General features: G+C 33.2%; 4 protein-coding genes and 1 non-coding gene across 5 annotated transcripts; 3 read left to right on the top strand and 2 right to left on the bottom strand.

Moving 5' to 3' along the window:
- The first annotated feature begins 2,068 nt into the window (after positions 1 to 2,068).
- Positions 2,069 to 2,897, top strand: LOC131649997 (uncharacterized). Its single transcript, XM_058919739.1, has 3 exons — positions 2,069 to 2,281; positions 2,372 to 2,564; positions 2,683 to 2,897. Exons 1-3 carry the CDS (start codon positions 2,069 to 2,071, stop codon positions 2,895 to 2,897), a joined length of 621 nt encoding a protein of 206 aa, XP_058775722.1.
- A 1,055-nt stretch (positions 2,898 to 3,952) lies between these two features.
- On the top strand, positions 3,953 to 7,573 carry LOC131652084 (gamma carbonic anhydrase 1, mitochondrial-like). Its single transcript, XM_058921861.1, has 5 exons — positions 3,953 to 4,199; positions 4,425 to 4,568; positions 6,411 to 6,536; positions 6,628 to 6,779; positions 6,994 to 7,573. Exons 1-5 carry the CDS (start codon positions 4,085 to 4,087, stop codon positions 7,261 to 7,263), a joined length of 807 nt encoding a protein of 268 aa, XP_058777844.1. The 5' UTR covers positions 3,953 to 4,084; the 3' UTR covers positions 7,264 to 7,573.
- A 618-nt stretch (positions 7,574 to 8,191) lies between these two features.
- TRNAE-UUC (transfer RNA glutamic acid (anticodon UUC)) lies at positions 8,192 to 8,263 on the bottom strand. Its single transcript has one exon. It is a non-coding gene; the product is annotated as a tRNA-Glu (tRNA).
- A 619-nt stretch (positions 8,264 to 8,882) lies between these two features.
- On the top strand, positions 8,883 to 9,621 carry LOC131646781 (uncharacterized). The gene has a single exon (XM_058916746.1). It carries the CDS (start codon positions 9,030 to 9,032, stop codon positions 9,429 to 9,431), a length of 402 nt encoding a protein of 133 aa, XP_058772729.1. The 5' UTR covers positions 8,883 to 9,029; the 3' UTR covers positions 9,432 to 9,621.
- A 4,959-nt stretch (positions 9,622 to 14,580) lies between these two features.
- Positions 14,581 to 15,132, bottom strand: LOC131649998 (uncharacterized). The gene has a single exon (XM_058919740.1). The coding sequence runs from the start codon at positions 15,130 to 15,132 to the stop codon at positions 14,581 to 14,583; it is 552 nt and encodes a 183-aa protein (XP_058775723.1).
- Positions 15,133 to 16,005: the final 873 nt, after the last annotated feature.

Genomic DNA, 16,005 nt, shown 5'->3' on the forward strand with positions numbered 1-16,005 from the left:
CGGAGAAGTTTGTTGGAGGTTGTAACAAACTGGAGAGAGAAAGAGAGAGAACAACGAAAGAGAGAGAATGGGAGAGTAAGAAGAGAATGAGAGTGAGTGTGAAGATTCAGGAAATGAAAGTGAGAGCGTGCATTTTAGTTTGTGAGGAATTAGAGAATTTATAGTGAGGTTGTGTGGTTCATGGAAGTGTTATGGTGGAATAGAGGTGTAGTGAATATTCTCTCTTAATCTTAATGCACAAGTTTGTTCCTTTCAAGCACATATCCCACGTGACTTTCTCTTGTTATTGGTATGGCGTGGCCTCATTCAGAAATTTGCTGATGGTGCATTGTTTATGGTATGCAGGCTGTAACAATCCCATGACAATTCTCGTGCCAAGACTACTCTGATGAGTCCCCTTTACCTAGTTATATCTTCATCCATGCATGGCCATATGCCCTGAAATTAGGGTTGTTGTAAAGAGGGAATATGATGGTCCAACATTGATGTTGAAGAGATTAAGAAATAAGGCCTCTCACTAAACCAAAACTCCTCCTGAAACATGATGATTTGCAACTACTACCTATTGCGCGTGCTTGCATTGTGCTTTAGTCTGGAGCCCATATCAAAATGCACTACTCAATGGCAAGACTTTGTGATCATATATTTTATTCCACCCTTAACCAAAGAGTGTAATATTGGTGTCAAATGAAAGATGGCGTGGGATAGAACATTTTGATTCTTAGGTTGGATTCTAAAAGTCCCTGTAGCTCTCTACAATTAGACTTTAAAATGGCTCACCATGTGCTCGACCAAATGCTATCTGCATGCCTTGAGTTTGTGCCCAGCCAGATGTACAATTTAGACTCCGCGAGGATGTGACTTTGGAGGCTCATAACTGATTCAAAACTTACTCAATTGACATGATTCTTGGCTCATTGTATAGAGGACATTTAGGAGAAGAGATGCATACCAAGTTTACACCTTATGGATCTTTTTGCGTCTCTATAATCAGCTTCAAAGTTGGCACGCCACGTGTTTGATGAATTGCGTCACACGTGCCCAGAAATTAGCCTAACAACATGACTTGAACAAATGAAATCTTCCAACTTCAAACTCTTATATCTTTTGATCTAAGCTTCAAATGCAAAAACTTCCAACTACAAACTTGTAGAGGGTCATGATTTGAACAACTTTGATGTTGAAACTTTTTCCAGAAAGTGCCTCTAGCCACATGTAAATTGGTCATGAAGTATGCTGATCAATCATTCTAAAAACTCAAAATATTTTCCAAGTTTTAGAACTTTCCTCTTTTGGAATTTTCTATTTTAACCAACTTCCAAAAATGGCAACTTTTGATTATTTCTTGATTTTCCACATTTCTGTGACTTTTCTGATTTTATTTCCACCAAGAGTCAACATTTGACAGTTGACCTTGACTTTGATGAAAAAGTCAACTTTTCCTAATTTTCCCGATTCCAGATGAATTTCCCGATTAATCAATTTCGATCTAATTCTCAATCAATTTTCAACCAAGGAAACTTCAATGAATATTTCTTCAAAGCAACCACCTTTTCATATCCAAAAGTCATATCCTAATTAACTTTTGACCACAAAGTCAACAGGGTTGACTTCGGGCAGAACCCTAATTTGGGACGCCTGACGAACTTGAGGGTTGTGTCTTTAAATCAAAACTTTGACTTGGAGATGATGAAACCTTGATTTTAGGAGGACTTCAATGGGAAAGACGTCATACCATCAAACTTCAAATCTTCTCTTATTTTTGATCAGGAATTTCTTCTGCAGAAGCTCTTTTCTTATCAGTTCTGAATGGTAACCATGATATGGATGAATGTAATGGATGAATGGCCTAGATGAGGTATGCACATGAATGTAACGTGAGGGCCAATTGGGGAATAAATAAGTGGGCAAATTTTGGGGTGCAACAGTAGGGATGGAAGGTGATAAATATTTTGTCAGTATCTTATACAAGAATCTTATGCAGAATGAGGAAATTGTAGATGCTGATGTTTGGAAGAAAATTTGGAAATTAGTTGGGATGGAGAGAATTCATTTTTTCGTTTGAAGAATGGAGCATGATGGCTTATTAACCAATCAAAAGAAAGCTCGCATGGGTTTGGGGAGTGCTATGTGTAGAAGATGTGGAAACATTGAGGAAGATACGCTGCATGTTCTTCGAGACTGCCCTAGTATCAACAAGTTGTGGAATGCAGCGAATTTAGCTAACAACAATATGTTATTTTTTGCAGGTAACTTACAAGACTGGATTCATCTTAACTTGGTTAACCATTTGGGGTGAAATTCAAGCAATCAATGGCAGCTATTTTGGGCAAATGCATGCTACTTTCTTTGGCTTTGGCACAACAAATAGGAGCATGATGGTAATTACAACACACCGGTGGATGATTATGGCTTCATCATGAGACAAATTCATCAGTACAAGGAAGCGAAAAGGACACATGTAGTTGCAACAGCTCCTAACATGGAAGAGAAGATGATTAAATGGGACAAACCTTTGAGAAGTTGGATAAAGATTAATGTCGATGGTGCTGCAAGTCATTATGGTTTTCGCGGGTTGTGGTGCCATCATTAGAAGAGAAGAAGGTGAATGGCTGGGAGGATACTAAAAGAATATTGGCATTTGCAAAGCTTATGATGCTGAGCTCTGAGCAATTTATGAAGGCTTACAAATTAGAATTAGCATGGGATTCAAGCAAATTATCATTGAATCAGACTCCAAACAAATTGTCAAGGATATTATCAGTAACATAGACTCTACTACAAGTGGTAACCTCTTATACAAGATCAAGAAATTGCTCCTTGCAGAAGTTGAGGTTTCCTTTAAGCATATTTTTAGAGAGGCAAATAGATGTGTTGATGAGCTAACAAAGCATTGAATTCAACAATCTCAAAAAGTTTGTTTTTACCAATAATGTCCTTTGTTCATGAAGGATTTATTTGATTTTGATGTAATCGGTTTGTTCCACACTCGGTTGGTTCCGTTGTAGTTTGTTTCTTTTGGGGCTTTTGCCCTTCATGTAAAAAAAAGAAGAAGGATGAATTAAACATTAAATGTATCATAATGCCAATATTTAATATACAACATGAAATTTCACACAATACAATACCAATCTTAATTCTTAATTTGTAGAATTAAAAAAACAACTCAAAAGATTTTATACTTCAAATTCAATCATATTTGATACAAAGTTGAAGTTGAGGATTGTGAACAATACGAAGTTATTCATTCTTTAAAATTGAATTAATGGTTATTTTAGTCAATGATACCACTCCATTCTTTTTTCATTCCGGTTAGAATTTTGTATTAATTATTGGGCTAAATTACAGTTTTGATTCTCATATTTTGTCTGATTCACGAAATTAGTCCACCTATTTTAAATTCAAACAATTTTGGCCCCCTATTTTAAATTCAAACATTTTTAGTTCCCCTCTCAAGTTTTTTCATAGAAAATCGATGAATTTTTTTGTTTTTTAACTTACATTTTTATCTACAAAGTTCAATAATATTTATATATGATGATTTGTCATGTTTTACAAGTAATTTTTCATTTTGAAAACATCGTTAATTTTAAGTGCAAAAATATGAAAGAGGACCAAAATTATTTAAATTTAAAATATGTGGACCAAAAATATTAAAATTTAAAATAGAGGATCAATTTCATGAATCAGAAAAAAATAAGGGGATCAAAATTATAATTAAATTTAATTATTTTTTCAAAGATTTAATTTATGCACACGGTAAATATAATTGTATGATAATTAAGAAAAATTGTAATTTATTAAAATATAGTTTTTTTTTACCCTTTTGTTGTATAATAATTAAAAACTATTTTGTACCTTCTTGCCCTCTTTTATATATTTTCTTTTGCCTAGTCGGGGAAATTTATTTATTTTAAAAATAGAGTAAATTCTAAAATGAAATGTAAATTTTATTCACAGGGAATCATAATATATGGAAAATTGAGAAAACATAGTGAAGATCTGTGTAAGCGCTTCGAAGTGAGGTTACCACTACCAACAACCACCACCACCACCGCACTATCTTACACACACTCCTATCGAAATGGGAACATTGGGCAGAGCTTTCTACGCCGTCGGATTCTGGATCCGCGAGACCGGCCAAGCCATCGACCGTCTCGGCTCTCGTCTCCAAGGCAACTACTACTTCCAAGAACAACGTACGTTCACTTCTCCATTTTTCAACTCAAATCATTTTCCGTTTTTTTTTTCCGTTAATTTCGTGCGAATTTCTCTTTCCCTAGCTAGTTTCGTTTGTTCCACTTACTCAATTGATTAATGTTTTTATTGATTTTCAATAGTTAGGGTTTGAAACGCACTTTTTTTAACCGCGTTTATTGATTAGGGTTTTCTTTGTTTTTATGGGGGTTTCGATTTGTGTTCAGTATCCAGGCATCGACCTTTGATGAATGTATATGATAAAGCTCCTTACGTTCATAAAGATGCATTTATTGCTCCCAGTGCTTCCATTACCGGTGATGTTCAGATTGGTCAATCTTCCTCCATTTGGTATGGATGTGTTCTCAGAGGTAAACCACTGAACTCTGTTAAGTTATTTCATAGCACACTTAAGTTATTTAGTTTTAAGCACATTGGCTCTGATATTTGTTGAAGGATTTGGAATAATATATTTTTTTGAACCTAGGATTTGGAATAATAAATATTGTTAAAACTGTAGGTACAAATTATAGCATATTAGTTTTACTAAAACAAAAATCGGAATCTAGAATGCCTACCTTTAGGATCCATGAGGTAACAGGTGAGATCGAATTAGAGTTCATAGAGAACAAGTTCGACAACAAGCTACCATTTTAGTTAACTGTCTAATGAGACATCGATTAGATTAACAAATCCCGTACTTATTCTTCAGATGGTTGATGTTTAATAGAAATTGTACATTATTATTAATAATTCCTTCAACTCGAAGTCCTTATTTTGTGTATGTTACATGGTTTTTTATTGAGATGTTTATTAATTTTGTTTTGTTTATGGGATTTATGACCATAACGTCAGGTTTTAATATGTATCCCATCACCTATTGAACACAATTAAGATTCATAATTCACAGGTTCTACCATTTGTCTTTCATAAATGTGGATTGGAAAAATACACAAATAGAGAATCATATCTGAGATCCAACTTCATATAAGCTGAGTTTTTTCTTTTTCATTGTAATGGAAAAAGTCGTGCCTCAAAAGATGCGGGGGACTCCAAACTGCCCATATTTTACCTAGGGCGTCCTTGGTTGATCTGATATTATGCATTCAATTTTTGAAATGAAAATATGCTTACCTTTGGATTCAAGTTTGGAGTTGGGTTCTTGCATCCCAATGTTTACTAACATGATAATTGTAAAGCTCCAATTAAGTGAAGTAAACAACCGTAGGGTGATGTGACACAAATACAAACACATGCTAAGTGGAATTGAAACTCATTCACTTCAGGACTCTAATTTTAAGCCTCTCCTTCCATTGCTTGAGAATGGCGTTCAGTCCTTTTGGATACCTTTACCAAGCACCAAAACTGATTTTGAAAAACAAAACCTTTCCAACTCACTCCATTTCTCTGTTCCATATGTCTGTTTTTTCATTTGGACACCTTTGCAAAGCAAGCATACTTACTTTAAGTGACAGTTAGAAATTTATTGCTTATTGCATTTAGGGATGCTCGCTGGCTGGTCAACCAACTCTATTAGCCGAATAACAAAAGCTCTTCAGTTTGGGTTGGGTTTATGTAAAAAAATCATCAAAATCCAACCCAAACCAAACTAACCCAATGAAGAATGGTTGGTTTAGGCCAGATCAACCGTGTCACAAACTGAAAAATTAATTTGCAAGTTTATTAAAAATGTACATTTTTAATAACATTCCAACATTTTTTATAGCCAAAAAAAATTAGAAATTTAAATAATACAATAGTAATTCTCAAATATTTCAAAAATAATATTATTTACTAAACTTAAACAAAATAATTTAAGAATAAAAAAGTTATATGGTTTAGGTCAGTTAACAGGTTCACATATTTGAAACTCAACCTGTTATGGGAACCAAACTATTTTGGGTTCTGAGATGTTAGATCAGGTGTTACCAAATCGCTGAACACCCCTAACCTCAGTGCATTATACTCCCTTCTTCTCTCTTTGTGTAAGAAAGAGTACCACGCCTTGGATACTTATTTCCTTCATTTTCATTACTTCAACTTCAATTATTTGTATTCAAATGGAATGCGCTCATTATCATTTTATATGCACATTGTGTACTCCATTATTAAATGGGGTTTAGTATGAATAATCCCCACTCCCATATCTTTCTGACATTTATGTTTCTGCTACTGTTTTTTACTTTTAACTAAATGATATTTTTTCTGTGAAGGTGATGTTAACAGCATTACTATTGGATCTTCAACTAATATACAAGACAATTCTCTTGTTCATGTTGCTAAGTCTAATTTGAGTGGAAAGGTATTACCTACAATCATTGGAGATAATGTCACTGTAGGTGAGTAAAAAGGATATGTGATCATTTTGTCAATGACTTAACCATGGTTTTGGTGTGAACATTATCTAAGGATTTGGCACTATGAATTTAGGTCACAGTGCTGTGTTACAAGGATGCACTGTTGAGGATGAGGCATTCATTGGCATGGGTGCAACCTTGCTTGATGGCGTGTATGTTGAGAAGCATGCCATGGTTGCTGCTGGAGCTCTTGTCAAGCAGCATACTAGGATCCCCTATGGAGAGGTTTGTATGAACACCTTTTCCGTCAGTGAAGGAAGTGTGCTCTGTTCTGCTTGAAATTAAATAGTTTTAGATATTTTAACTTTCTACAATCATCAGTGGAAGTTATCATAGAGCATTCATGATTCATTCTACGCGGGATTCAATTGGACCTATATTCAAATGACTTGATCAGAAGGTTTTCAGCTTATTTACGACTATCATGTGCATTTTGCAGGTTTGGGGAGGGAATCCCGCAAGGTTCTTGAGGAAGCTTACAGAAGATGAAATGACATTCTTCTCACAATCTGCCTTAAATTATTCCAGTTTGGCTCAGGCTCACGCTGCTGAAAATGCAAAACCACTGGATGAGACTGAGTTTGTGAAAGTTCTTGGCAAGAAGGTTGCTCGTTCTGAAGATGGTTCAGTACTCAACGCTGTTCAAGACACACCTCCAGAGATTAACGTCCCTGATAATGCTGTGGTAGATAAAGTTCCAAAGGCTTAATTTCATTCCTCTTGAGTACTTTTTATGTGCGATTTCTAGGATGATGGCTGCTCTTGTTTCCAATAAGTTTTGTCAGTGCTTTGGTGTTCATACTGTTAATTTGAATATCAGAACATGCTGTACGTGGTGGCGTATGGTTATTTTTTTGGTAATACGACAATTTGGTTGTGCGCAAGGTGTCCAGGAACATATCTGCAGTTATACAACACTGTAGTTTGGCATGTACTCTAAAATAAAGAATATCAATTTAAATGAGGAAGGATCTCTCTTAAGTAAAAAAACAATGATCCCCTCCATTTCTTCCCATGAACTTTATCACCCAGATTTTAGGTCTATAAAGGTCTAAAAGTCAAAAGTCAATACTCAACTTCAATAATGGAACTAAGGAGTCTATTCAATTCAGATACACCAGCTAAACCCGTTTTTCATAGATCTTGTTATGATTTATTTATTTATTTTGCTTTATATTGCTGTTTTGTTTTTTATTATTATAGGTTTTTGCCATTTCCTCATAGATGTCTTAACTTGAACCTATGACTTGGTATTTTCATGTTTATTCCAATGTATAACCCTAATACACAAGACATGATAAGCCAGCCAATAGAGGGGTTTATTATAAGTTCCAATTAAAAATCTATTTTAAAAATAGTTAAATGTGAATTGTCTAAATCATTATATTTATTTAGACCAAATCAAATTTGAAAATTGTTTTTGAAAACTCGTTCAATTAATCATGATGAATTTATGTAAATAGAAGTATTAGTAAATTTACTATATAGTTCATATTTATTTAGTAGGATATTAACAAAATTGTAATGCATTATACTCATTTATATTAACAAAATTAAGAAAAGTTAACACCAGGTAAACATTTTACGTAATTGTTTGAATAATGGAGTATGATTTGTAAAAAAAAAAATACAAAAAGTTCCATTGCCGGGAATCGAACCCGGGTCTCCTGGGTGAAAGCCAGATATCCTAACCGCTGGACGACAATGGATTTCTTGTTAACGCTTTCGATTAAAATATATTAATTCCTACTTTGTAAATAATTTCTTCCAAGACAGATAATTTGAAACAAAAATACACTGATAAAATACCAAATATTTGAATTTGAGGGAAGAGTTAACTGTTCAGAATTAACACGAGAGGTTCTGTAAAAAAAAAATCAACACGATGTTGCATTTATTAAAAGCATCATATACGATTCGTGAACATTAATTATAACTTTTTTAGTCATACTATCTCGTGTTGGTCTACTATTGCCAGACAATTTATTTTGAACGTTTCAACTTTTTTTAAAAATAAAATATTTCATATCAAAGCAATCAAAGTTTTAGAAAAATAAATACAGTTAGGGAGGGGCACTTTGACTAAGGAAATCAAGCTTGGTTTAATAGAAGCAATTAAATTCACTCAATTGTTATTTTAATTATATTTATATTTCCTTGGTCCAACATATCACAGCTTTTATTTAATTGTGGGCGGAAATTTTTTTAGAATGGTAGAAAAAGTCAATAGAAATCTGCATCATTAGTAGTTTTCAAACCACGTATATAGAAAAAAAACATTAGATAAAAAAATATACAAATGAAAAAACACAAAAACTAGCAACCCAAACTTGACATAGAATATATAAATCACTCTATTATGCTAAGTGCTACAAGTTATATATCTAATCCACATCTCTTACCAAGTCCCACCAACCATTTTTCTTTCATATTTCTACTTTTTCTATTCCATCAACCAAACCTCAAAATCAAGCCATGTTTAGATCCACTAGTACTCGAAGAGGCCCTGAAAAATATGAGAAATTAGATAAAGAGTTTGGTGGAGATAATAATGGAATTTCCAATGATAATGGAATTTCAAATGAAGAGTACTTGAAGAGAAGTGCAAGTGTTCCTTCAGGGCCATCAAATACAAAGGATAAAATGGCTATGGCTTCAAACTTTGGTGATATTAATCTACAAAGAAACCCTACAAAGAAAGTAAGTAGTAGTGATCCTAAGAATAACAGTGTTCACCCACTTTTGAATTTCTTTGATTTTAGGAGGAGGAAGAAGAAAGCAACATCTAAGCCTGAATTTGCTAGATATGTTGAGTATATGAAGGAAGGAGGCATGTGGGATTCTGAATCAGATAAGCCTGTGATTTATTACAAATGATGTGGATTCATCAAGTTTGATTCATGTTGGTGATATTTCTTGTAAAAATTAGAGTTTGGATTTTATGTATCAAGTTAATTTGCATAGGAGGATGTAGTCATGTAGATCAAAGTTAGTTTAAATGATTTTGTTCTTTCAAATTGTATTAAAAATAGTTTGAAGAAGAAATAAAAATGAACTATTGTGTTTATGATTTGTTTCTTAAGTCAAACAGCCTAATAGTTAGAGCTAAATTCCTTTAAGTGTGGAGAAATAAGGAATCACATGTCTTCCGAACACGTCCTATATAATAAATGTTTATGCATCTATCAATTGAACTAATTGTAGTTGCAGAAGAATATTATTTAAGATTGTTAATTATCATTGCTTACACATAGTTAAAAAAACAACAAAAAAATGAGTGCAACAATCATAAAAATGCCCTTAATTTAAAAAACAATATTGAGATACTACTAACAAACCGTTAAGAATAACTAGATATTGAACCTAACTTAAGTTGAATTTATGAAGCCAACTATGAAAATGATGGAGGAAGTGGAATGAAACTTTTCTATCTTTCAAAGTAAAACTTGGTGTGTCATTTACATTTACCAAAGAGGTGTATTTATACTAGTGGAGAAATTACTATTATAATTAGTATCACTATTCTATCTTTGACAAATTATACATCACCAATAATTTGTCATTACTATTCTAAATTTGACTATTAGATAGAAATTTTTAAATAATAATAATAATATTCTTTATTATTATAACACTCCCCCTTAGAAATATCTATCATGGTGCTCCTTTGAAACCTTGTTGAGGGGAATTTTACGGGAACACACGTTGCCTCGTTAAAAACCTTATAAGGAAAAACCCATTGGGATAAAAACCTTAATAAGGGAAAAAAAAAGTGCAACATTATGCTCCCCCTCAAAAGAACATACACAATTAGCTCTTTTTCAAAGATCTCTACGATGGCGCATTTCAATATTTTGCACATGCTTCTTGAAAACCGATGTAGGAAGTGCCTTTGTAAATAGGTCTGCCATGTTATCACATGAACGAATATATTGAATATCAACCTATTTATTTCTTTCAAGTTCTTGTGTGAATGAGAAAAACTTGGGAGGAATATGCTTGGTTCTGTCACTTTTTGTGTAGCCTTCTTTCATTTGAGTAACACATGCAGCATTGTCTTCATACAAAATTGTTGGATTATTATCAATTGGTAAACCAGACGCTCCTTGAATATGTCGAGTTACCAATCGTAACCATCTACACTCTTTGCTTGCTTCATGAAGGGCAATTATTTCAGCATGATTTGAAGAAGTTGTTACAAGTGTTTGTTTTTGCGATCTCCATGATATTGCAGTGTTACCATATGTAAATATATATCCAGTTTGTGATTTAGCATTATGTGGATCTGACAAGTACCCTGCATCTGCATAACCAAGCAAAACTGGTTTTATATTGTTAGAATAAAACAAACCAAGATCAGATGTACCTCGAAGATATCGAAATATGTGCTTTATTCCTTTCCAATGTCTTTTTGTAGGGCATGAGCTGAATCTTGCTAGTAAATTTACTGCAACAGCTATATCTGGTCTTGTATAGTTAGCAAGGTACATGAGTGCCCCAATAGCACTGAGATATGGTACTTCAGAGCCAAGATCTTCTTCATTACCTTCCTTAGGTCTAAATGGATCACTGTCAACATTGAGTGTTCTACCCATCATTGGAGTGCTCAAAGGATTTGCTTTGTCCATGTTAAACCTTTTCAATACTCTTTCTGTATAATTTGCTTGATGTACCAGTATACCATTTTTAGTATGCTCAATTTGTAAACCAAGACAGAACCTAGTTTTTCCCAAATCTTTCATTTCAAATTCTTTCTTTAAGTAATCTCTTGCTTCCTTAATTTCTCTATTAGTTCCAATGATATTTAAATTATCAACATAGACAGCAATTATTACAAAACCAGACATTGTTTTTCTTATAAAAACACAAGGACAAATAGGATTATTCTCATAGCCTTCTTTAAGTAAATATTCACTTAACCTATTATACCACATGCGTCCTGATTGTTTTAACCCATACAATGACCTTTGCAACTTAATTGCATACATTTCTCTAGGTTTTGATGTATCGGGCATTTTAAATCCTTTTGGGATTTTCATGTATATATCAGTGTCAAGTGAACCATATAAATAAGCAGTAACAACATCCATAAGATACATATCAAGATTGTTAAATACTGATAAACCAATTAAATAACGAAAAGTAATGGCATCCATAACAGGAGAATATGTTACCTCATAATCAATTCCTGGTCTTTGGTAAAAACCTTGTGCAACAAGACGAGCTTTGTATTTTACAATCTCATTTTTCTCATTTCGTTTTCTTACAAAAACCCATTTATACCCAACTGGTTTTACATCTTTTGGTAAAACCGTAATAGGGCCAAATACTTTTCGTTTTTTAAGAGAATTTAATTAAGTATCTACTGCATCTTTCCAATTTTTCCAATCATGTCTATTTTGACATTCACCCATAGTTCTTGGTTCATGATCATCGTTTTCATTCATTATTTCACATGCAACTGAGAATGAAAATATCTCATCAATATTCATACCTTTTCGGTTCAACAGATTTCCTGTATTAACATAATTAATTGAAATCTCGAGATCATTCTTGTTTTCGGCTTCATTATTGATGATCTCATTATCACCATCTTGTGCTTCTTCGAGAGCACTATTTTCAATTGTGGATTTATTATTATTATTATCTAGTGTCTTTTCAAGATCATTTTCAATCAAATCCACCTTTTCTACTCCCTTTCTTTTTCGGGGATTCTTGTCTTTGGATCCCATAGGCCGGCCACGCTTCAAGTGTGCCTTAGATGTACTTGCTACATCATTTAGATTTGAAAACTCAATCCTAGCTGGGACATTTATTGCCGGTACATGTGACTTTGTCACTCTTTTCAAATCTGTAAATGAATCTGGCAATTGATTTGCTAAATCTTGTAAATGGACTATTTTCTTTACATTTTCTTCCCATGATCTATTATATGGGTCTAAATGTAATAAATGGGGCACATACCATGTTATGTCCTTTTCTACCTTTTTATTTTCTCCCCCTAGCATTGGAAATTTTGTCTCGTCAAAATGACAATCAACAAATCTTGCCTGAAAAACATCACCTGTTAGAGGTTCAAGATATTTAATAATAGATGGTGATTCATATCCCACATATATTCCTAACCTCCTTTGAGGTCCCATCTTTGTTCTTTGTGGTGGAGATATTGGGACATATACTGCACAACCAAATATCTTTAAATGAGAAATATCTGGTTCCTTACCAATTGCAAGTTGATAAGGGGTATGTTTATGATCAGCACTTGGCCTTAGACGGATGAGTGCTGCAGCATGTAAAATTGCATGACCCCAAACTGTAACTGGTAGTTTAGTTTTCATTATTAATGGTCTAGCAATATATTGAAGACGTTTGATTAATGACTCTGCTAAACCATTTTGTGTATGTACATGAGGAACAGGGTGTTCCACAGTAATTCCAATTGACATGCAATAATTATTAAATGATTCAGATGTAAATTCACCTGCATTGTCAAGTCTAATTTTCTTTATAGTGTAGTCAGGAAATTGAGCTCTAAGTTTAATAATTTGTGCAAGAAATTTAGCAAATGCCATATCACGACTTGACAATAAGCATACATATGACCATCTACTAGAAGCATCAATTAATACCATAAAATACCTGAATGGTCCTGACGGTGGATGGATAGGTCCACATATGTCTCCTTGAATTCTTTCAAGAAATGCAGGCGATTCTGTCTGAATCTTTCCTGGTGAATGCTTTGTTATTAGTTTGCCAAGTGAGCAAGCTTCACATGGTTTATCATCTTGTGTAAGTTTTAAACTTTTCAATGGATGACCATGTGTACTTTCAACTATTTTACGCATCATTGTTGAACCAGGGTGACCTAAACGGTCATGCCATAAAATCACAATTTTGGGATCTTCTTTTACTACTAAATTGCATTCAATTTCATGTATATATGTGTAATGTAAACCAAAAGGCAATTTTGGTAGTTTTTCTAAAATTTTCTTCTTTCCCAAAACATTAGAAGTAATATTAATGTATTTCATATTACCTTCAGTTTCAGTTTCAGTATCGTATCCTTGACGATATATGTCATTAAAACTTAACAAATTTCTCTTTGATTTTGGAGAGTATAATGCATTGTTAATGACAAATTTTTCCCATTTGGTAATATGAACATAGCATTACCTGTTCCTTCAATCAAATCTGCAGGACCTGAAATTGTATTTATTACACCTTTAGTAGGGTTTATTTCAGTAAAATATTTCTTACTTTTGAGGATTGTATGAGTAGTCCCACTGTCCGGAATGCAAATGTCTTTGACATGTTCCATGTCTAACCTTCTTAAAAATAAAAATAAGATTAAATAGATCGTAAATCAACACCATATTTATTAAACATAATATATATTAAACAACATAATATCTATTAAACGACATACAAATTATTAAGTTAATACATATTCAGATAATACACACATATCACACATTATTCAAACAGTTCCTTAATCCATTGATCCTTCAACGAAGTCAGCAGTTTCAAAACATGTATTATCATTGTTGGGTTCAATCTCATTAAAATTAAATTCTTTTCCTTTTTCTTCCACAGATGCCATTTGTCTTTTGCACAAATGATCCGGTGTTCTACACACCTTAGACCAATGACCTTTCTTTCCGCATCTGAAACATACATCCTCATAGTTTCTCGATGGACCTTCTTGGATATACTTTCCCTTTCCTTGATGATTCCAATTATTCTGGTCATATCTGGGAGATCTATAATTATTAATATGACCTCGTCCACGTCCTCTACCACGAAAATGGTTTCGACCGTGAAAAAAATGTCGGCCATGATATCCTCCTCGACTATGACCATCAAAACGAGTACGACCATTATTACCATCAAAGCGAGCATGACCACCACGTTTCTTGAGACGATTAAAACCACCACGTCCACGATTAAATGTTGTGACATTAATTTCAGGATATGTTATTGTTCCTGTGGGTCGTGACTGGTGGTTTTTTATAAGAAGTTCGTTGTTTTACTCTGCCACTAGAAGGGCTGCAACTAAATCAAAATATTCAGTAAATTCCCTCATTCTGTATTGTTGTTGCAACAATACCTGGGATGCATGAAAAGTTGAAAAAGTTTTTTCTAACTTTTCCTTTTCAGTTATAATTGTGCCACAAAATTCCAGTTGTGTTATAATCTGGTGCATAGCAGAATTATATGCAATGACACTTTTGTAGTCTTGGAATCTTAACTTGTTCCACTGATCCATTAATGAGGGTAACAAGACCCTTTTTTGATGTCCAAATCTTCCTTTAATTTTGTCCCACAAAATCTTGGGATCTTTAGCATTTGAATATTCTGTTTGTAGTCCATCATCAAGATGGTGCTTGATTACTCTATTCACTTTTGATTTTCTCTTTTCCATCTCATCTGGGTCGTCTGTTGATTTTCCAGTATTGTCTCCTTCAAGTATTTTGTTAAGGCCCTCACATGTAAGGTACTCAATTAGATTGTTGTTCCACGTTATGAAGTTGTCTCCGGTTATGCTTAGAATTTTGAATTGATGCTTAAGATTTGACATGATTATATCTATAATTTAGATGAACATAATCAATATTTGAAAACTAAAAGAAATATCAATTTTATTCAATCACAAAATTCATGATTACATATTATTTAAAACCTCTACTAACAAACCAAGCTATGATAAGTAGTGGTAAGACGAGGATTATTATTAACGCTACAAAATCATTACCTAATTCTTCATGCATAATAAGACTGAAAATTAAAAAAATGATTACAATGAGGGTGATGAGCAATATAAGAAAATCAGCCATTTGAAAAAAATTGTAGGTAGATGTTTTGAGAATGATGTGAAAATTATGAAAGGAGTTGAAGTATTTATAGAGTAAAAATGGCCGTTATATTACCGTTGGGGAAAAGGAAAAAGAAAAAGAAAAAGGTTGATTAAAAGAATATTTAAACCAAAAATTAAGTGTGTTAAAAAAATATGACTGTTATAAGTGTTGGAGATAAATATAATCTATAACATATAAGGTAAATGAACACATATGATAAAAATTAGTACATGTGTATGGGGTTTTAGACCTCTCCACTGAATATTAAAAGAATATTTACATATGGAGTCTCAGACTTCCATTGAATATATAAGTTAATATCTGCAAATGGGATTATGACCTCCACTGAAATATAAAAGTTAGTGTTTGCATTAGGAGTCTCAGACTTCCATTAAATATAGTTAGTAACTGGATATGGGGTTTTTAAACCTCCACTAAATATAAAAGTTAGTAGCAACATATGGTGGTTTTTAAACCTCCACTAAATATAAAAGTTAGTAGCAACATAAGGTGGTTTTTAAACCTCCACTAAATATAAAATTTAGTAGCAACATATGGTGGTTTTTAAACCTCCACTAAATATAAAAGTTAGTAGC

The sequence above is a fragment of the Vicia villosa genome, linkage group LG2, assembly GCF_029867415.1.
Source record: "Vicia villosa cultivar HV-30 ecotype Madison, WI linkage group LG2, Vvil1.0, whole genome shotgun sequence".
In the NCBI taxonomy this organism is placed as follows: Eukaryota; Viridiplantae; Streptophyta; class Magnoliopsida; order Fabales; family Fabaceae; genus Vicia; species Vicia villosa.

Bases quoted from the DNA above. Each gene is read 5' to 3' on its own strand.
- LOC131649997 (XM_058919739.1), top strand. From the start codon at position 2,069: ATGGAGCATGATGGCTTATTAACCAATCAAAAGAAAGCTCGCATGGGT. The intron at 2,282-2,371 runs GTTAACCATTTG...CACAACAAATAG, and splicing joins ACTGGATTCATCTTAACTTG to GAGCATGATGGTAATTACAA. The intron at 2,565-2,682 runs GTTTTCGCGGGT...CAATTTATGAAG, and splicing joins TGGTGCTGCAAGTCATTATG to GCTTACAAATTAGAATTAGC.
- LOC131652084 (XM_058921861.1), top strand. From the start codon at position 4,085: ATGGGAACATTGGGCAGAGCTTTCTACGCCGTCGGATTCTGGATCCGC. The intron at 4,569-6,410 runs GTAAACCACTGA...TTTTCTGTGAAG, and splicing joins GTATGGATGTGTTCTCAGAG to GTGATGTTAACAGCATTACT. The intron at 6,537-6,627 runs GTGAGTAAAAAG...CTATGAATTTAG, and splicing joins TGGAGATAATGTCACTGTAG to GTCACAGTGCTGTGTTACAA.
- LOC131646781 (XM_058916746.1), top strand. From the start codon at position 9,030: ATGTTTAGATCCACTAGTACTCGAAGAGGCCCTGAAAAATATGAGAAA.
- LOC131649998 (XM_058919740.1), bottom strand. From the start codon at position 15,132: ATGTCAAATCTTAAGCATCAATTCAAAATTCTAAGCATAACCGGAGAC.